Source organism: Salmo salar, chromosome ssa21 (assembly GCF_905237065.1).
Source record: "Salmo salar chromosome ssa21, Ssal_v3.1, whole genome shotgun sequence".
In the NCBI taxonomy this organism is placed as follows: domain Eukaryota; kingdom Metazoa; phylum Chordata; class Actinopteri; order Salmoniformes; family Salmonidae; genus Salmo; species Salmo salar.
This window is the reverse complement of record NC_059462.1, coordinates 22,364,426-22,386,867: the sequence shown is the minus strand read 5'-3', so window position 1 is coordinate 22,386,867 and position 22,442 is coordinate 22,364,426. Positions and strand designations below refer to the sequence as shown.

The 22,442-nt window shown below is 43.4% G+C and overlaps 1 protein-coding gene across 1 annotated transcript; it reads right to left on the bottom strand.

Moving 5' to 3' along the window:
• Positions 1-380: 380 nt before the first annotated feature.
• On the bottom strand, positions 381-22,438 carry efhc2 (EF-hand domain (C-terminal) containing 2). Its single transcript, XM_014164470.2, has 15 exons — positions 22,315-22,438; positions 21,764-21,952; positions 21,476-21,626; positions 21,063-21,286; positions 20,413-20,664; positions 17,177-17,284; positions 16,782-16,920; positions 12,807-12,972; positions 11,667-11,809; positions 11,260-11,456; positions 11,041-11,174; positions 10,398-10,592; positions 1,752-1,844; positions 1,558-1,660; positions 381-620 (listed from the first exon to the last, which is right to left on the bottom strand). Exons 1-15 carry the CDS (start codon positions 22,354-22,356, stop codon positions 510-512), a joined length of 2,247 nt encoding a protein of 748 aa, XP_014019945.2. The 5' UTR covers positions 22,357-22,438; the 3' UTR covers positions 381-509.
• Positions 22,439-22,442: the final 4 nt, after the last annotated feature.

Sequence of the window (22,442 nt, the reverse complement as noted above, 5' to 3'; positions counted from 1 at the left end):
AACACAATTCAAGTGTACACACCATTTCCCACACATGTTAAAAACACAGACGTTTGGTTGCAAATGTAATCCATGTTCTTTAATTGAAAGTGGAAAATATACACAGAGAGCAGCGAGGTGATTGAGTTCATAGGATGATGATCTGGTGGTACTCCTTTCTATCTCTCTGTCCTTGTGTTGGGTTGGTTAGAGTGTCGGGTTGGTTAGAATGTTGGGTTGGTTAGAGTGTTGGGTTGGTTAGAGTGTTGGGTTGGTTAGAATGTTGGGTTGGTTAGAGTGTTGGGTTGGTTAGAGTGTCGGGTTGGTTAGAGTGTTGGGTTGGTTAGAATGTTGGGTTGGTTAGAGTGTTGGGTTGGTTAGAGTGTCGGGTTGGTTAGAGTGTTGGGTTGGTTAGAATGTTGGGTTGGTTAGAGTGTTGGGTTGGTTAGAATGTTGGGTTGGTTAGAGTGTTGGGTTGGTTAGAATGTTGGGTTGGTTAGAGTGTTGGGTTGGTTAGAATGTTGGGTTGGTTAGAGTGTTGGGTTGGTGTTGACACTACCGAACACGTCTTCCAGAAGGACAGAGTAGTTGATGCTCTTCACCTCTGGGCCTCTGGCTTCCCTGCTCCAGTCCACGTTAAACTGTGGACAACCAATAGTTGATTCAATTCAACAACTGCAAGACAAAGGGCCGAAGACAAGACAAGACACTGGACTAGGCCCTCATTGAGGATGACAGTTGACTTGCTTGGTTAAACAAAGGTTAGATGTACAAAATGAAATCCCTGGAACACTAGTAACATCCATGAATGTAGAGGTAGACATGGGTTATGCACGCCAAATACATTCACAAAACATGACAGCATTGGCTTTAAAATAGTGCAATGTTAGTGGTACAAAAAGTATGTGCCTTATTGTTCAAACAGTGTGTTAGCTCCACAGAGACAAGAGTCCCAGGCGGATACAGGTAAATGCCAGGCATCAGCAGAAGACAATCAGGAAAATAACAGAGCCTGGATGTTGGGACAATCAACACAAAGCAAGTCCTCAAGCAGACATAGGCAACTCTTCTGATGTCATCACAGTGAGAAAGAAATGTGAGGACGTGAAGACGCAAAGTCACGGCAGCCATTGTCACTCCTCTCACGTGGGTCTGTGGAGAAGGTTTAGAAAGGCAGTTTACCCCACCAGAGGATCCCTGACTAGTTTGTGCTTTGGACTGCATGTGGAAGAGAAGAGCTGGGAACCAGTGATAGTACACTGCTAGAGAACGAAGAGAGAATGACAGAGACAATACAGACGCACAGGCTCTCACACACACATGCACATGCAAGCTCACGGGCATGTACACACGTGCGAAGAGACTGATTCACAAACAGTGCTCTCTCTCTCTCTCTCTCTCTCTCTCTCTCTCAATTCAAGAGGCATTATTGGCATGGGAAAAATATGTTTACATTGCCAAAGCAAGTGAAATGGATAAAGTGAAATAAACAATAAAAAGTGCAGATGGATCTTCTTAGCTGGCTCTGTGCTAAATGCTAAATCTCTCTCATGCTAAATGACCCACTGAGTCTCTCACCTTCAGGGCGTCGTCAGGCAGGACAGGGGGAGCAGGGTTCTCTCTCCAGTTGATCCCTGCCAGAAAGGCATGGTAGTCCATCTCCTCAGAGCCTGCATCAAACCTGGACACACCACAGGACTCTCAAAGACTGTTGTATAAGCACACTTCCACTCCCATTGCTACTCCTCTTTCTTTCTGATCTAATTTCTTACTTCTTGAGGAGGGCCCTCAACAGGTCCTCAGCCAGTGGCAGCTGGAAGGCCTTACAGATGGTCCTGGCCTCCTTGGTGGAGAGATGACCAGTCCTGGATACACAGACCAGACCGGACAAGCACAGATATTAGGCAGGGGGGACCAGACGAGCACAAATATTAGGCAAGCACATATGAGAAATCATCATTGATGAAAGGCTTGAGTGTGTGTGTGTGTGTGTGTGTGTGTGTGTGTGTGTGTGTGTGTGTGTGTGTGTGTGTGTGTGTGTGTGTGAGAGGCCACATTTGTTTTCCCTGTGTTTTTGAGTAGTCTGGAGCCAGTCCTTGACATTATGACATACCGTCTTCATTATAGGGGCATTGGATAGGGAGGACATTTTAGACAAATCTGAAACTAACCCAGGGTAACTACATGGCCACATAAACAAGCTATGCTGATTGACCCTGTGGCGTGGCTAGCTATCAATTTCCTTTATGCCACAGTTCTACTGTGTGTGTGTGTGCGTGTGCGTGTGTGTGTGTGTGTGTGTGTAACTGCTACATAATATGCAGGTCTGTGGGGATCATCTGGTTCCAATGCTCCACTTACACACTGCTGGAACTAATTGCTGCTACTCAAGCAGCTAAGGATCTGGGGCCGCTGGCCAACTGATTGATGGCGGGCCGTGACGGTACCTGCCTGTGTGGCTCTGTGTATGTGGGTATGGGGTATATACACTATATATACAAAAGTTTGTGGACACCCCTTCAAATTAGTGGATTTGGCTATTTCAGCCACATCCGTTGCTGACAAGTGTATAAAATCGAGCACACAGCCATGCAATCTCCATTGACAAACATTGGTAGTAGAATGGCCTTACTGAAGCGCTCAGTGACTTTCAATGTGGCACTATCATAGGATGTCACATTTCCAAAAAGTCCGTTTGTCAAATTTCAGCCCTGCTAGAGCTGACCCGGTCAACTGGAAGTGCTGTTATTGGGAGGTGGAAATGTCTAGGAGCAACAACAGCTCAGCTGCGAAGTGGTAGGCCACACAAGCTCACAGAATGGGACCGGCGAGTGATGGAGCGCGCAACGCGTAAAAATCGTCTTGTCCCTCGGTTGTAACACTCATTACCGAGTTCCAAACTGCCTTTGGAGCGTCGGGAGCTTCATGAAATGGGTTTCCATGGCCGACAGCAGCACACAAGCCTAAGATCACCATGCGCAATGCCAAGCGTCGGCTGGAGTGGTGTAAAGCTCGCCGCCATTGGACTCTGGAGCAGTAGAAACGAGTTCTCTGGAGTGATGAATCACGCAGCATCTGGTAGTCCGACGGACGAATCTGGATTTTGCAGATGCCAGGAAAATGCTACCTACCCAAATGCATAATGCCAACTTTAAAGTTTGGTGGAGGAGGAATAATGGTCTGGGGCTGTTTTTCATGGTTCGGGATACGTCCCTTAGTTCCAGTGGAGGGAAATCTTAATGCTACAGCATACAATGACATTCTAGACGATTCTGTGCTTCCAAATTTGTGGCAACAGTTTGGGGAAGGCCCTTTCCTGTTTCAGCATTACAATGCCCCCATGCACAAAATGAGGTACATACAGAAACGGTTTGTCGAGATTGGTGTGTAAGAACTGTGTGTGTGTGTGTGTGTGTGTGTGTGTGTGTGTGTGTGTGTGTGTGTGTGTGTGTGTGTGTGTGTGTGTGTGTGTGTGTGTGTGTGTGTGTGTGTGTGAGACAGAAGTGTGTGTGTGAAAAGTGTGTGTGTGAAAGTGTGTGTGCACCCTCATACATGTACAGTGAGCTCCAAAAGTATTGAGACAGTGACACATTTTTTGTATTCCAGCACTTTGGATTTGAAATTATACAATGACTATGAGGTTAAAGTGCAGACTGTCAGCTTTAATTTGAGGGAATTTTCATCTATATGAGGTAAACTTTTTGTACATTCACTTTTAAACTTTAGTATTTGGTCCCATATTCCTATCACACAATGATGACATCAAGCTTGTGACTTTACAACTTGTTGGATGCATTTGCTGTTTGTTTTGGTTGTGTTTCAGATTATTTTGCGCCCAATAGAAATGAATGGTAAATAATGTATAGTGTCATTTTGGAGTCACTTTTATTGTAAATAAAAATAGAATATGCTTCTAAACACTTATAGTTAAAGTGGATGCTACCGTGATTACGGATAATCCTGAATGAATCGTAAATAATGATGAGTGAGAAAGTCCCAGAAGCACAAATATCATACCTCCAAAACACGCTAACCTCTCACCATTACAAGTGGAGGTTTGCGTTCTTCTTGTGTGATCTCATGTTGATCACGTGATTTAATGTGAAGTTAATGTGATAACATGTGACAGGTGAAGCAACATGTGATAACATGTGAGCACGTTAAAACACAATCTCATGTGAAATAAATGTGACAACGTGGGGAGGCTAAATTTCAACATGTGATACTATGGAACTACACATGCCAACATGTGAGCAGATATGAAAACACGAGTTCATGTGAAACATGTGATACCATGAATATGATACTGTATTTTTACAGCAAAATTTTACAGCAAAATTAATATGATGCTGTTTGCATAATGTGGACAATATGGAAATCAGGTATATATTTATTGGCAAGAATACAACACTTCTGCGTTTTGCCTAAAGTTGCAGAAAAAAATGAAGTAAATTTATTTAAAAACTTGGTGATATTTCTAAATGACAGTATTCTACTGTATTCTTATTTAAATTACTGTAAAATCTTGTACTGTGACCACAATTGGGATCCCATGAATGGGATTTAAACTCATACCCTCTCGGTTGCTAATAACCTGAAATATCCTGCTATAGTGCAGCTACACCACCAGATCTGTGTGGTGTAGATCTGGTTTCTTGGGACCTAGATGCTTGTTCTAGGTCCCAAGAAACAAAGAGATCTTCTGTTGAATCTGACAATTAATCTGGATGGTTGTACAGTCGTCTCAAATAAAACTGTGAAGGACCTCGGCGTTACTCTGGACCCTGATCTCTCTTTTGAAGAACATATCAAGACTGTTTCAAGGACAGCTTTTTTCCATCTACGTAACATTGCAAAAATCAGAAACTTTCTGTCCAAAAATGACTTTCCAGCTACCCAGATAAAGCACTAAACAAACTTCAGTTAGTACTAAATACGGCTGGTAGAATCCTGACTAGAAACAAAAAATGTGATCATATTACTCCAGTGCTAGCCTCCCTACACTGGCTTCCTGTTAAGGCAAGGGCTGATTTCAAGGTTTTACTGCTAACCTACAAAGCATTACATGGGCTTGCTCCTACCTATCTTTCCGATTTGGTCCTGCCGTACATACCTACACGTACGCTACGGTCACAAGACGCCGGCCTCCTAATTGTCCCTAGAATTTCTAAGCAAACGGCTGGAGGTAGGGCTTTCTCCTATAGAGCTCCATTTTTATGGAATGGTCTGCCTACCAATGTGAGAGACGCAGACTCAGTCTCAACCTTTAAGTCTTTACTGAAGACTTATCTCTTCAGTAGGTCCTATGATGAAGTATAGTCTGGCCCAGGAGTGTGAAGGTGAACGGAAAGGCTGGAGCAACGAACCGCCCTTGCTGTCTCTGCCTTGCCGGTTCCCCTCTTTCCACTGGGATTCTCTGCCTCTAACCCTATTACAGGGGTTGAGTCACTGGCTTACTGGTGTTCTTCCATGCCGTCCATGGGAGGGGTGCGTCACTTGAGTGGGTTGAGTCACTGACGTGGTCTTCCTGTCTGGGTTGGCGCCCCCCCCTTGGGTTGTGCCATGGCGGAGATCGTTGTGGGCTATACTCGGCCTTATCTTAGGACGGTAAGTTGGTGGTTGGAGACATCCCTCTAGTGGTGTGGGGGCTGTGCTTTGGCAAAGTGGGTGGGGTTATATCCTGCCTGTTTGGCCCTGTCCGGGGGTATCATCGGATGGGGCCACAGTGTCTTCTGATCCCTCCTGTCTCAGTCTCCAGTATTTATGCTGCAGTAGTTTATGTGTCGGGGGCTAGGGTCAGTCTGTTACATCTGGAGTATTTCTCTTGTCTTATCCGGTGTCCTGTGTGAATTTAAATATGCTCTCTCTAATTCTCTCTTTCTGTCTTTCTCTCGGAGGACCTGAGCCCTAGGACCATGCCTCAGGACTACCTGGCATGATGACTCCTTGCTGTCCCCAGTCCACCTGGCCGTGCTGCTGCTCCAGTTTCAACTGTTCTGCCTGTGGCTATGGAACCCTGACCTGTTCACCGGACGTGCTTGTTGCACCCTCGACAACTACTATGATTATTATTATTTGACCATGCTGGTCATTTATGAACATTTTAACATCTTGACCATGTTCTGTTATAATATCCACCCTGCACAACCAGAAGAGGACTGGCCACCCCTCATAGCCTGGTTCCTCTCTAGGTTTCTTCCTAGGTTTTTGGCCTTTCTAGGGAGTTTTTCCTAGGGAGTTTTTCCTAGCCACCGTGCTTCTTTCACATGCTTTGGTTGCTGTTTGGGGTTTTATGGTTGGGTTTCAACTGATGTACGATGGGCTATATAAATAAATTTGATTTGATTTGATTTGAAGAGGCATCACTACAGTCCCTGGTTCGAATCCAGTCTGAATCACATCTGGCCGTGATTGGGAGTCCCACAGGGCGGCGCACAACTGGCCTAGTGTCGTCTGGGGTAGGTCTTCATTGTAAATAAGAATTTGTTCTTACCTGACTTGCCTAGTCAAAACATTTTTTTTATGTCAAGTATCCCTGAACACTGCTACTTTTTTCTTTGGTGTTGTTGGATAATCACACAATTATTGACTTGATTCCGGGAAACTTTTAGCAAAGTGGAGGAATGTATTCTTGCCAATAAATCTGTGGTCGATCGCTGTCATTGTCACAGACCTGTTGACAAAGCAGGAAATTCAGGTTGCTGTCATCTAAGAAGTTTGTCATCTAGTGAGTTCAAATCCCAAGTGTGGCTGCGTCCCAAGTGTGCTAACCAATGTTGAGGTCAATTCCATTTAAGTTCCAGTCAATTCAGAAAGTAAACCAAATTCCTGGTTTTACAGCATTGAACATAATTGGAATTATAATTGGAATTTCTGAATACAGTTCGTTGTTGTATATTTACTGACAAAATAGAGTTAGAAATTACATTAAAAGTTGTTTCCACTATTTTCACCGTAACCCAGTAGCCGGTAACTTACTATAAAATAATAAGTGCGTCTAAAGTATCCTATAAGTTTAAATGTAAATGCAAGTGAGGCATGTCAAGTTGAATTGCAGGACAGGCCAAAAAGTAGCGTACCCCCAAGTGCATTGCGATTGACAGTATTTACAGTGCCTTTGGAAAGTATTCAGACCCATTGACTTTTTCCAAATTTTGTTACGTTACAGCCTTATTATAAAATTGATTAAAACATTTTCATCCTCATCAATCTACACACAATACCCCATAATGACAAAGCAAAAACAGGTTTTTAGATTTTTTGCAAATGTATTAAACACAAAAACACAAATACCTTATTTACATAAGTATTCAGACCCTTTGCTATGAAACTAGAAATTAATCTCAGGTGCATCCTGTTTCCATTGATCATCCTTGAGATGTTTCTACAACTTGATTGGAGTCCACCTGTGGTAAATTCAATTGATTGGACATTATTTGGAAAGGCACACACCTTTCTATATAAGGTCCCACAGTTGACAGTGCAAGTCAGAGCAAAAACCAAGCCATGAGGTCGAAGGAATTGTCCAAAGAGCTCCGAGACAGGACTGTGTCGAAGTACAGATCCAAAAAATGTCTGCAGCATTGAAGGTCCCCAAGAACACAGTGGCCTCCATCACTTTTAAATGAAAGAAGTTTGTAACCACCAAAACTCTTCCTAAGGCTGGCCGCCTCGCCAAACTGAGCAATCGGGGGAGAAGGGCCTTGGTCAGGGAGGTGACCAAGAACCTGATGGCCACTCTGACAGAGCTCTAGAGTTCCTCTATGGAGATGGGAGAACCTTCCTGAAGGACAACCATCTCTGCAGCACTCCACCAATCAGGCCTTTATGGTAGAGTGGCCAGACGGAAGCCACTCCTCAATAAAAGGCACATGACAGCCTGCTTGGAGTTTGCCAAAAGGCACCTAAAGATGAATGGAGCAAAGTACAGAGAGATCCTTGATGAAAACCTGCTCCTGAGCGCTCAGGACCTCAGACAGAGCGAAGGGTCACCTTCCAGGAGGACAATGACCCTAAGCACACAGCCAAGACAATGCAGGAATGGCTTCGGAAAAAGTCTCTGAATGTCCTTGAGTGGCCCAGCCAGAGCCCGAACTTGAACCCGATCGAACATCTCTGGAAAGACCTGAAAATAGCTGTGCAGCGACGCTCCCCATCCAACCTGACAGAGCTTGAGAGGATCTGCAGAGAAAAATGGAAGAAACTCCCCAAATACAGGTGTGCCAAACTTGTCATACCCAAGAAGACTCAAAGGCTGTAATCGCTGCCAAAGGTGCTTCAACAAAGTACTGAGTAAAAGGTCTGAATACTTATGTAAATGTGAAATTTCAGTTGTTTATTTTTTTATAAATTAGCAAAAATGTCCAAAAAACTGTTTTTGCTTTGTCATTATGGGGTGATGTGTGTAGATTGATGAGGATATATATTTTTTTAATCCATTTTTTAATAAGGCTGTAACCAATACAGTATTGTATTACTGTAGAACAGTACAGCAGAATGACAAATATTTCCCACAAAACAAACAGCAATTGCTACCAGTGTAATTTCATGTTACATGATTTCACATGTGGAAAATCCCATGATTTCACACGTTGAATGTGAAATTTCACGTGATATCATGTGAAAACGTGTTTTTGGAACATTTCACAGGTGAAAATGTTTTTGGGGAACAATTCACATGTAACATTTTACATTTGAAAACTTGTTTTTGGAAATCTTATCGTGATATTACACGTGAAATCATGTGAAAACTTGGTTTTGGAACACTTCACATGTAACATTTCACATTTGAAAACGTGTTTTTGGAACACTTCAAATGTGACATTTCACATGTGAAATAATGTGAAAAGGTGTTTTTGGAACACTTCCATCAATCAAATGTATTTATAAAGCCCTTTTTACATCAGCCGATGTCACAAAATGCTGTACAGAAACCCAGCCTAAAACCTAAAACAGCAAGCAATGCACAGTGGCTAGGAAAGAATCCCTAGAAAGGCCAGAACCTAGTGAGAAACCTAGAGAGGAACCAGGCTCCGAGGAGTGGCCAGTCCTCTTCTGGCTGTGCCGGGTGAAGATTATAACAGAACATGGCCAAGATGTTCAAACGTTCATAGATGACCAGCAGGGTCAGATAATAATAATCACAGTGACATTTCACATGTGAAATCAAGTGTTTTTGGAGCGCTTCACATTTAATGCCCCGTGCACAAAGCGGGGTCCATACAAAAATGGTTTGTCGAGATCACTGAGGAAAAACTTGACTGGCCTGCAAAGAGCACTGAACTCAAACCCAGCGAACACTTTGGCTGCGATCCAGGCCTAATCGCCCAAAATCCGTGCCCAACCTCACTAATGCTCGTGGCTGAATGGAAGTCCCCACAGCAGTGTTCCTACATCTAGTGGAAAGCCTTCCCAGAAGACTGGAGGCTGTTATAGGAGCAAAGGGGGGACCAACTCCATATTAATGGATTTTGGAACGAGATGTTCGACGAGCAGGTGTCCACATACTTTTGGTCAGGTAGTGTAATTTGCATCTGTTTAAGTCTATCAAAAGTGTGCAAGTTTGAGCATGTGCAGATCTTGGTGGTAGGCCTATGGAATAATTCTTTCTGAATCAGCACTAATTAGATTGATCAATAAAAGCCCTAATTGTGGTCTTCTTAAATGAAAGTAGTTTTTGACAGTATGGAGCACAACACGAGGGAGTTTAGAAGGGAGGAACTCCCTTGAACTTTTATTCCATATGGCTGGGAACCACACTGCAGCAAGAATGCATTTTTCACTGGCTGTCCACTGGTCACAAAAACAATGATTAATAGGCAGTTTAAACTTCTTCAATTCAACCACTATTGGGTTAAAATACACATCTGTGAAGATCCATCCACAACAACCACAATCCGTAAGGCGCAAATAGCTAAATGAGTGAGCATCAATCTGATTCACATCAATGCCCTATGTAGATATCAATAATAAGTGATATCCGTATCGCTGTAGACTACACCACTGCTGTCATCCTTACCGCCAAGCGTTTATTCAAGTTGGATAATCTTTGGATGCCGACAGCAGTTGAACCATTGGAAGACACAGCTTTGACTGTAGCCTACAAAAGCCTATGCCTGCTCCTGGTGGTTCATCATAGTGGTCTCTGATTTGTGGTCAGACTTGCTCAAGCAGAACAAACTTAAAATTGCCCTTTTTTCTATGCTCATTTGAATGCACTTGAGAAAACAGAAAGGTGTCAGAAAACAGTCACGCAAACATCCTTTCTGAATTTAAAAGTAATCCTAGAAGTAATCATCTAGTTTTTCTATAGTGTCTGTAAACATGTGATCCGTTACTCCCCAATTGTGTATACGTGTGTGTACCTGCGTGTCCGCGTCCCTGTATGTCTGTGCTTGAGTGTGTGTATGACTCCCTACCTGTGTCGGTCCTCGTGTGTGAAGGCTCTGGTCATGTCGGAGAAGCTCTCAAAGTGTTTCTTGCGTAGGTGGTCCTGAGCCACAGCCAGCATGAGGCCCACCTCTGCCTCGGGCTGCTGGCGCTCACAGAAACAACGACCGAGCATCATCACCTCGTGCTCCGACAGACCACACTCCAGACCCACCAGCAGGCCCCTGGCAAACACACACACACACACACACACACACACACACACACACACACACACACACACACACACACACACACACACACACACACACACACACACACACACACACACACACACACACAACCAGAAACATTTGCTTCAAGGATCTGCTTATAAACTGCTTATGAACACCATAGTTTGATGACTACTAAATCTTGGCACTGGGGCTCTAGTTCCTGGCCTTGGATCTGGACTTGTTTTGGATCTGAGGATCTGAATCAGAAAACACCCAAATCAATTCATTGGGACCATACTGTAAACAGCTGTTTAGAGAGAGAAGAGAGGAGTAAGAGAGGAGTCCTATATGAAGGGTTGGTAGGAGATCAGTCCAGTGTTTCCAGGGTCAGAGGAGAGAGGGATAAAAAAAAGAGAAGAGGGGAAGAGGGGAAGAGGAAGAAAGAGGAGTGTACTACCTGAAGGGTTCGTAAGGGATCAGTCCAGTGTTTCCAGGGTCACTGAGGGTGAGGAACTGTTTAATCTCATTCTGTTTGTCCTCAGGGATGGAGCGGATCTTACTGATGATGGAGCCCATGTTAGCCCTGGGAAACTGGACAGAGAGGAGAGGATGAGATGAGGAGAGGAGAGAGAAAAAGAGAAGAAACAAGAAAAGAAGAGGAGAAAGTGCATTGTACCTCCTCAGCGTGTTGCTCCATGTAGTTGAAGGCGTACTCATCAGCGTCGATCAGCTGGAAGCCCTGGTTGTTGAGGTTGATCCTGGCTCCTACATACAGGTCCTGGGCACTGAAATACTGGGACATCTCACTCTTAAACAGCTCCTGACCAGGCTTCTTCACTCTGCCACGCTCAAGGAACTTACCCGCCAACACACCTGGGGGGCACAGAAGGGGACTTTTGAATATGTGGAAGAAGTCATCTCAACCTGTCAAAGTAAAGTAGACACTTCCACTTGACTTCACTGCGGAAGAGAGGAGGAGGAGAGAAAGTAAAGTAATCCTCATTAGTATATCCACTTGTCTCTTATGGGTATTCTAGAAGTGCCGACTGATAGCCTGGTCCTAGCTAGCCAAACGGTCCCTACCGGTGTTCCTCTGAGGCGGTTCGAATACACAGATGGTGTCGTCACTGAGGTAGAAGGAGATTATGAAGAGTCTATCTCTGTCGATGGGATTTTCAGTCACCATCTTCCCCATAAACCTCAGCACGTTGCTCTCAAGGCCCTGTCTGGTAGGGGGAAATACACACACACACTCACGCACACACACGCACGCACGCACGCAGACAAGCAGGCAGGCACTCTCTCTCACACATACACACACACACACACACACACACACACACACACACACACACACACACACACACACACACACACACACACACACACACACACACACACACACACACACACACACACACACAGCGAGAGGAGTTAACATATATCTAGACACTTACAGTAGATACAGCATCTAAGAAGCATACATATTACTGTCAAGTGTCTACAATGTAATTCTCCCATTTAGGCTGTAAGGACGAAATGGGAGAATCGAGCAAGAGCTGAAGACTTTATATAGGCACCGTAATAGGTATAAGGTTTCAAGAAAATACACTCCCCTCTGTATTTATTTGGACAGTGAAGCTAAAATATGTAAATGTGGTTTTATAATCTGTCAATTTGGCTCTATGATGAGTGAGAAAGTTAGCAAAAAAAAGCTTACCTCTCACCATTACCAATAAAAGGGGAGGTTAGCATTTTTTGGTGTGGTATGATTTTTCTCACTCATCACTATTCACGATTGTCCATCATCATGGCAGCATCCACATTAATGTAGAAGTGTTCAGAAGCATCATCTATTCTTATTTACAAAAAGTTTGTAGTCACAAGCTTGATGTAATCATTGTGTGCTAGGAATATGGGACCAAATACTAAACTTTGGACAATATTAATACACTATTAGTGAATTTGTCAAAATACTGACTTCTTCAAATGGGGGGACTAGATACATAAAGCGCATTCATTTCTAAATGGTAAAACAGATATGTACTGTCACCTCATAAAACATTTGATACCAAATCCAAAATGTGTGTATCAAGTGTAAAAAAAGAGAGAAAAACTTATGAGAGGTAAGTTACAAACGACAATGTCTTATGGTGCTTTGACTTGAACTGTAGTGACCTATCCTAAGTAGTGTCTCCTGAGTGGTGCTTTCTTGACTCTCACCTGTCTTTCTCCATGAGCTTGCGGAAGTCTTTCTGGGGGGGTTTGGGCAGCAAGCCCTGGCAGGAGCACAGTGAGTCCTCTTCAGAGCCAAAGCCATTGTAGGGAGGTACAGGCCTGGGGGGCTTAGGGGCCAGAGGTGCCTTGTACTGTACTGGGCTGAAGTCCTCTGAGAGAGAGGAAAAATAAATGGATAAAGAGATATATATACACTATATATACAAAGCCAGCAATCCGGAGTCGCCTCTTCACTGTTGACGTTGAGAGTGGTGTTTTGCGGGTACTATTTAATGAAGCTGCCAGTTGAGGACTTGTGAGGCGTCTGTTTCTCAAACTAGACACTCTAATGTACTTGTCCTCTTGCTCAGTTGTGCACCATGGCCTCCCACTCCTCTTTCTATTCTGGTTAGAGACAGTTTGTGCTGTTCTGTGAAGGGAGTAGTACACAGCGTTGTACAAGATTTTCAGTTTCTTGGCAATTTCTCGCATGGAATAGCCTTCATTTCTCAGAACAAGAATAGACTGACGAGTTTCAGAAGAAAGTTATTTGTTCTGGTCATTTTGAGCCTGTAATCGAACCCACAAATGCTGATGCTCCAGATACTCAACTAGTCTAAAGAAGGCCAGTTTTATTGCTTCTTTAAATCAGAACAACAGTTTTCAAGCTGTGTTAACATAATTGCAAAAGGGTTTTCTAATGATCAATTAGCCTTTCAAAATGATCAACTTGGATTAGCTAACACAACGTGCCATTGGAACACAGGAGTGATGGTTGCTGATAGTGGGCCTCTGTACGCCTATGTAGATATTCCATAACAAATCAGCCGTTTCCAGCTACAATAGTCATTTACAACATTAACAAGTTCTGCGCTGTATTTCTGATCAATTTTATGTTATTTTAATGGGCAAAAAAATTGCTTTCTTTCAAAAACAAGGACATTTTTAAGTGACCCCAAACTTTTGAACGGTAGTGTATATATATATACGGTACCAGTCAAAAGTTTGGACACACCTACTCATTCAAGGATTTTTCTTTATATGTACTATTTTCTAGATTGTAGAATAATAGTGAAGACATCAAAACTATGAAATAACACATGGAATCATGTAGTAACCAAAAAAGTGTTAAACAAATCAAAATATGTTTTATATTTTATATTCTTCAAAGTAGCCACCGTTTGCCTTGATGACAGCTTTGCACACTCTTGGCATTCTCTCAACCAGCTTCATGATATAGTCACCTGGAATGGATTTGTGCCTTGTTGAAAAGTAATTTGTGGAATTTCTTTCCTTCTTAATGCGTTTCAGCCAATCAGTTGTGTTGTGACAAGATAGGGTTGGTATACAGAAGATGACCCTATTTGGTAAAAGACCAAGTCCATATTATGGCAAGAACAACTCAAGTAAGCAAAGAGAAATGAGAGTCCATCATTACTTTAAGACATGAAGGTCAGTCAATCCGGAAAATGTCAAGAACTTTTAAAGTTTTTTCAAGTGCAGTCGCAAAAACCATCAAGCGCTATGATGAAACTGGCTCTAATAAGGACCGCCACAGGAAAGGAAGACCCAGAGTTACCTCTGCTGCAGAGGATAAGTTCATTAGAGTTAACTGCACCTCAGAAATTGCAGCCCAAATAAATGCTTCACAGAGTTCAAGTAACAGACACATCTCAACATCAACAGTTCAGAGGAGACTGCATGAATCAGGCTTTCAATGGTCGAACTGCTGCAAAGAAACCACTACTAAAGGACAACAATAATAAGAAGAGACTTGCTTGGGCCAAGACACATGAGCAATGGACATTAGACCGGTGGAAATCTGTCCTTTGGTCTGATGAGTCCAAATTTGAGATTTTTGGTTCCAACCACCGTGTCTTTGTGAGACGCAGAGTAGGTGAAAAGATTATCTCTGCATGTGTGGTTCCCACCGTGAAGTATGGAGGAGGAGGTGTGATGGTGTGGGGTTGCTTTCTGGTGACACTGTCTGTGATTTATTTAGAATTCAAGGCACACTTAACCAGCATGGCAACCACTGCATTCTACAGCGATACGCCGTCCCATCTGGTTTGCGCTTAGTGGGACAATCATTTGTTTTTCAACAGGACAATGACCCCACACACCTCCAGGCTGTGTAAGGGTATTTGACCAAGAAGGAGAGTGATGGTGCTGCATCAGATGACCTGGCCTCCACAATCACCCGACCTCAACCCAATTGAGATGGTTTGGGATGAGGCGGACCGCTGAGTGAAGTTAAAGCAGCCAACAAGTGTTCAGCATATGTGGGAACTCCTTCAAGACTGTTGGAAATAGGGTGGCTACTTCAAAGTTCTTGACATTTTCCGTATTGTCTTAAAGTAATGATGGACTGTCGTTTCTCTTTGCTAATTTGAGCTGTTCCTGTCATAATATGGATTTGGTCTTTTACCAAATAGGGCTATCTTCTGTATACCACCCCTACCTTGTCACAACACAACTGATTGGCTGAAACGCATTAAGAAGAAAATAAATTCCACAAATTAACCTTTAAGAATGCACACCTGTTAATTCAAATGCATTCCAGGTGACTACCTCATTAAGCTGGTTGAGAGAATGCCAAGACTGTGCACAACTGTCATCAAGGCAAAGGGCGGCTACTTTGAAGAATCTCAAACATAAAATATATTTTGATTTGCTCAACACTTTTTTGGTTACTACACGTTTCCATATGTGTTATTTCATAGTTTTGATGTCTTCACTATTATTCTACAATGTAGAAAATAGTAAAAATAAAGAAAAATTCTTGAATGAGTTGGTGTTCTAAAACTTTTGACCGGTAGTGTATAAATATATATATATATAGACAAGGAGAGATGTGGGGGCAGATAAATAGATAAATAGAGAGAGACAACAACAGTTGAAGGAAGAGAAGAGAAAGAAGGAGAAAGAGTAGAGATGGAAAGAGAAGGCAACAGGGGTAACAGTAACCTATATAACCTTTGACCCCCTGAGGTCCCCAACAGGCCTCTCCATCATTGATCGGCTGTGACTAATACAGGGAACCCCCCCATAGCCAGCCTAACCTAACCTAGCCTAGAAACACATGAGGGGGGAGGGGGGAGGGGGGAAGGGTAGGGTGGGGTGGACTGGCAGTCTAACGCCCACAGACAAGAGATTGGTTACTGCAGACTGGTTGAACCCCCCCATTTTGATGGCGCAAAGCGGCAGATATGTTGCCGAAAACACAAGTGCATGAATCATGCTGATAGCGGCTTCATTTGAAAGCTTCTCGCTCAGAGAGGCCAAATGGCTGGCGGCGGTGGGGCGATCACTGGGATCTAGTGTTGATCAGGGCCAGGGAGACAGATAGGCCTGGAGCTGTTATCCTCACTCTGAGCACCTGGAAAATGTTATATATCTGAAATCTATAATTCCAAAACCTTGTTTACTATAATGTCAGTGCTGCAAATGCCACTCTATCACCCAAGTCCACCATTGTTGGTCCAGGCCTGGTTACTGTAAAGCACTTTGTGACAAATGTTGTAAATGTTGTGTTTCATACAGTATATAAACACAATTTGATTGATTGTCAGGGATTATTGTAGGGCTCACATGGTTTTGATACAATGGAGAGAATTGCATAAAAAATGTAATAATAATAATAAAATGATTATAATTATGTTATTTTAATCTCCAACGGGTCACAAATTGAGCCTTCACTAAATCTGAATGACAAAATCTGAATTAGGGATATGGAGAGCATCAAAGGGTAAATTTACAACATTTTAAGATTATGGGAAATACTTGACAGTGGCACTGAAATCGACATTGCAAAACAGGGGCACTTGAGTTTACTTGGTCAAGGTAGTGAAACTTACAGTCTATTATACTTATACTGACACCCTGTGGTTATACACCAGAACCGCAGGTGATGGGCTTGGGGTGTGGGATATGGCATTGTGTGTGTGTGTGTGTGTGTGTGTGTGTGCGTGTGTATCTCACCAATGCCGTATTTGGAGCGGTAGAACTCTTTGGTGAAGTTGTCACAGTCACAGATGACCACCCTGCGTCCCCACACGTTGACTATGCCCCCCAGAGTCAGGTCACTGTCCTTATAGAACTGCTCATGGACCGCACCTGTCTGAGAGAGAGAGAGAGAGAGAGAGAGAGAGAGAGAGACATTAGCTGAGAGTAAGCTCCCTTCTTACAGTAAAATATGCTGGATCAAACTGATCCTGTACACTCAAAGACACAGAGATACAACTTTTGGAAACAAACTGCTGTTTCTACAACATCCCTTACAGTCACATAAACCCTAGGCTTATTTTCCGTATAGCATTCAATATGGACAAATATGTCCATTTTTGTCTCTAAAAAAACTCTGCAACAGCACCTACTTTGAGGCTGTCCAGGATGTAGCGTCCTCCCTGGCCCATAGGACCAAAGACGTTGAGCACCGTACGGTCTGTGATATCTCCGGGCTGACGCTTGGGGTTGGGAGCATGCTGCAGGAGAGAACAGAGGAGAAAACACACCAATGGAGAAGAGTCAGCAACACACACGCACGCACACACACACTTACACGGTATAGAAACACACATGCCAACTAAAACACACACACATACACATGCACTACACCAAACCACACAACACCAAACACTACAGCAACCACACCACACTACACCAAACCACACCACACTACACCAAACCACACCAAACCAAACCACACTACACCAAATCACCACCATAACCACACCACACTACACCAAACCACACTACACCAAACCACCACCATAACCACACCACACTACAGCAAACCACACCACACTACACCAAACCACACTACACCAAACCACCACCATAACCACACCACACTACAGCAAACCACACCACACTACACCAAACCAAACCACACTACACCAAACCACCACCATAACCACACCACACTACAGCAAACCACACCACACTACACCAAACCACACTACACCAAACCACCACCATAACCACACCACACTACAGCAAACCACACCACACTACACCAAACCAAACCACACTACACCAAACCACCACCATAACCACACCACACTACAGCAAACCACACCACACTACACCAAACCAAACCACACTACACCAAACCACCACCATAACCAAACCACACTACAGCAAACAAACACACACCACACCACACTACACCAAACCACACTACACCAAACCAAACCACACTACACCAAACCACACTACACCAAACCACCACCATAACCAAACCACACTACAGCAAACCACACCACACTACACCAAACCACACTACACCAAACCAAACCACACTACACCAAACCACACTACACCAAACCAAACCACACTACACCAAACCACCACCATAACCAAACCACACTACAGCAAACCACACCACACTACACCACACCACACTACACCAAACCACCACCATAACCAAACCACACTACATCAAACCACACTACAGCAAACCACACCACACTACACCAAACCACACTACACCAAACCACACCACACTACACCAAACCACACTACACCAAACCACACTACACCAAACCAAACCACACTACACCAAACCACACTACACCAAACCAAACCACACTACACCAAACCACACCACACTACACCACACCACACTACACCAAACCACACTACACCAAACCACCACCATAACCAAACCACACTACAGCAAACCACACTACACCAAACCACACCACACTACACCAAACCACACCACACTACACCAAACCACACTACACCAAACCACACCACACTACACCAAACCACACTACACCAAACCAAACCACACTACACCAAACCACCACCATAACCACAGCACACAGATTGGTTGGTACTTGCCTCCTGGTTCTTGGTCATGGAAGCAACATAACAGGGAGAAAGAGAAAGAACACAGACTGACCAAATCATCATCATTTGTCTTGAGGGACAGATTTATTTTGTATCTGGGGAGAATCGTTATGTCCAGCTGGCTAGGAGGTTCAGATGCAACCTTTCAGGATGACATTTATAGAAAGGCAACCGAACAAACAGCATGACAATCACTGGATTTTACAAAAGGAAAACAACTGGAAAGGAACGATGAGTTAGTGTCTGAACAGTGACTAGAGAAGAGATGAGGAAAGATGCTTCAGGGAGGCTAGACGTGACTACAGACCTGTCAGAGTGGATGAGAGCTCTGTGAGAGAGGGAGGCCGAAGCCATTCAAGCAGAAGAGAAAGAGAGGCACCTTTCCTCTTTTGACTATACTTCAACCAAAACATATCACTCCCCTTATACAAATGCTTCAAAGCAGCGAAACAATGGCAGTTTAGATTTCCCATCTTCTGCCCTTCCTTTAATTTCCTCTTGAACGTTAAGGAAAAATGTAGATTTCCGCCTAAATAGACATACCCAAAAGTTATTATTTTTAACGGGATGGCCATAAACACTAACTTGTAATGCTGCATAGTTATAGAAAGGATTGGAACTCACCTTTTTGGTAGAAATAGTTCTAAATTACTCCCTTTTGAGGACACAAGCTCAAGTACATAGTACAAATATTATAAAAATATAAAAAATCATATGAATATAAGGCTTGAAATGACTGACATGTTTTCTAAATAGAGTAACAATCAAATTATAAACAATTTACTATAAGATTTCACCTTTATTATAACTTTAAAATAAATATTATAGTATTAAGGGACTACAAATTTGGCCCCATTTCATATAACAGACGACAGAGCATTTTCTGCCAAGCCTCCTCTGAGCGACACAGAAACAACATTCAAATATTTGAAGAATCGTTACAACTTCAGCTTTCCGCACAAAGTGATTTCGTACCTCTGTGACCAAAATAAAGTGGTCGTGTTTCAATTCTACAAATTGATTTTGTATTTTTTCATGTTGAGAGCTCTAAATCCGGCAGAGAATATCACTAGACTGTCCCCTCTCCTATGCCGTCTCCCAGGCTGGGTTCCATCGCTCAGAGGCAGAGCAAATCAATTATTTGTCTGGATAGGCCAGAAAATGTGACACGCCACTCCCTATGCAAATAACAGGTGTGACACTGCAAGTCAGCTCTGCTGAGAGAGTGGTAGCGGAAAGTGTCTGTAAGCTTTCTGCTCCTATAAGGCAGTGGTTCCCAAACTGTGGGGCACGATAAAAAAATGTTTTTTTTTTTTTTTTTTTAATGTTTTATTTATTTTAAACTCAATCGGGCATTCAACTTACTATTGAAAGTTGTAATAGTAGAATGCTAAAGGTGCAATTTCGAAATCCGGTAGTGCATCAGCAGTTTTCCTCTTGTCATTGCAGACGTTTCTGCTACCAGAGCTATTTATACAGTAAGTTGTCAGGAATGTTCAGATCAACTAGCCCATGTCAGGTAACATTTTTTAGCTTGGTTTTGTAGCCAACTGATTTTGTTGTAATGTCTGAGTCACTCAGATATCACATGAACACACATAGGATATGACAAAATGTGTAGAAAGCAGGAAATTTGCTTTAAAATGGCAACAACAAAAAACACCTCATGCGGGATGCACCCCAATTATGGAAAAGGCGACCCGAGTGAAAAAGTTTGGGAAACATTGCTTTGTACACACATTTCCCATCTAACCTTGGGCAGCTTGCTACGGTGCAGAAACTTTGGGGTGGCATCCCGGCCTGAGTTGGGGTAGATGACCTCCCTGATCTCTATGGTGTCATCGGCCAAGAAGTAGTGCAGGGTGAGCTCGCGCGGGTCCCCAAACATGTTCTCTGAGTCGTCCCAGTGGCAGTAGAACCGCAGCACATTGCGGTCGTGGTCCAGGAACTGCTTGAGCGTGTCCAGCCTCTCGTATGGACGCAGCGGCTTCATACTCTTCTCCATCTGTGGATACACAGACAGATTATTGATAATACTGTATACTTTATCAATACATAAAGTCTACAGTATACAGCTTGGTAGCTACAGATTGTGTCTGTATGTATAGAAGTCATGTAATTGTGATAATATCCGATAAACAGATGTCAGTCATTGTTTTCTGACAGGTGGCATCTGTGCAGTGAGCTCCTCGATCTGTCAGAGGACAATGTAAATCAATCAGCCTGAGTAGTTTCTGCTCAGTGTGACATGTTTCTCAGGCTGGCACCTTGGCATTAGATCAATAGCAAAGCACTATGTTCAACACAGAAGATGGTACCACTTAATCCATAATGTCACCGTCTCTGTTATCCCTCTCTTCCTCCCTCTCACCCTCCCTCATTCCCCCTCCTCTCTAATCTCACCTCTTGCCGTAGGTTGCTGTAGGGGTCCAGGGGAGTGGAGGTGGGGGGGTTGAGCCGTACCCCCATCTTCCTGAGGAAGTTTCTGGTGAAGGGGTCACAGTCGGTGACCATGAAAGTGCGTGAGTACAGCACCATCTGCTGGTTGATGTTGAAGTCGTGCACCGTGTAGAAGCACTCATCATCTGGAGGGGGCAGTGGGATGCGGTGCCGACGAATCAGCGTTCCTGAAAATAGGAAAGAATTATTCAATTTTTTTAGATTTTGTAATAGTTAAACCTCTTTAACATAGAGGGCTTTTCCTGTAATCATCCGTCTTTTTGCAGGTACTGGTTTCTGTTTGAATAGGGGGTAGAAATTCAGGTAGATCTCAATCAGCAATTTACCTGCTCAAGACCTAGGTTAAAATACCTCACCTTGTGGTATTCCGCTGTTCTTTAATTCAGGCTCTACCACCTGGATTGTGTCGTCTTCCAGGTAGAAATAGATCTTACACTTCCTGACGCGGTACTTCTCCTCTCGCTTCTGAGGCACAGCCTCCTGGAAGAAAGCATTGAAGCTCAGCACCTGAGGGAGAGGGAGGGATGGTGAGAATGGAGCAGTCTGTCCAACTCAGTCTGTCTATCTGTCTGTCAGTCGTGTATCTGTAATCTACTGCACCTTTCAAAGATTATTTGGAAAGCACAAAAAATTATATGACAGACCTGCTTGTCAAAGGCCACCCATGATGGAGTGTCACTGCCCTCTCCATTGGGGAAGACAGAATAGTTTGGTTGAGACTTCTGGCCCAACAGCAACTCCCCTCCAATGCCTGGCTTCCCAGAGCCCACCATCATACGGACCCCGTTGGAATAGTCAAAATGCTGGGACTTGTGGAATTTGTCTTTCCCCAACTGGATGAAAAGATGTCACAAGTCAGTCAAGTAAAGACTAGAGTCATATGCAGAGAAAATATTATGGTTTGTGGCTTTATTTATTTGTATTTAACCTTTAAGTTTAGTGGATAATGTCAGAAAAGCAGGAATTCATCATATTCAATGTGTTTTCTTAAGGTTCTTGCAGCAAACAGGAATGCATTTTAATGCAATGAATTTGCACAATCTATGGAAGATGCTGCGAGGGAACATGCTAGCGTAGCAAGCGCTACGTGTTGTTCTATTCGCCTCAATTCACAAAATAGGCTAACTGGGGTCAATAATCCAAATAATCTCAAATGTATCCACTAATTTAACAGGAAACATTGCACAAAACTTACGTTTTTGTTGAGAGAATTAACAGGCAGCGTCGGCAGTGCCATAGTGGCATTAATTGGGATATAAATATACTTTTTCCTCCGTCCAACTCGTGAGAAGTTCGTTCGTCCTTCCCGTTTGAGGTTGCCAT

Coding starts and splice junctions, on each gene's coding strand:
- efhc2 (XM_014164470.2), bottom strand. CDS start 22,356: ATGGCACTGCCGACGCTGCCTGTTAATTCTCTCAACAAAAAC. Junction 20,665..21,062: donor ACAGCAACCTACGGCAAGAG/GTGAGATTAGAG, acceptor GTGTATCCACAG/ATGGAGAAGAGTATGAAGCC. Junction 17,285..20,412: donor ACCGTAGCAAGCTGCCCAAG/GTTAGATGGGAA, acceptor TCTCTCCTGCAG/CATGCTCCCAACCCCAAGCG.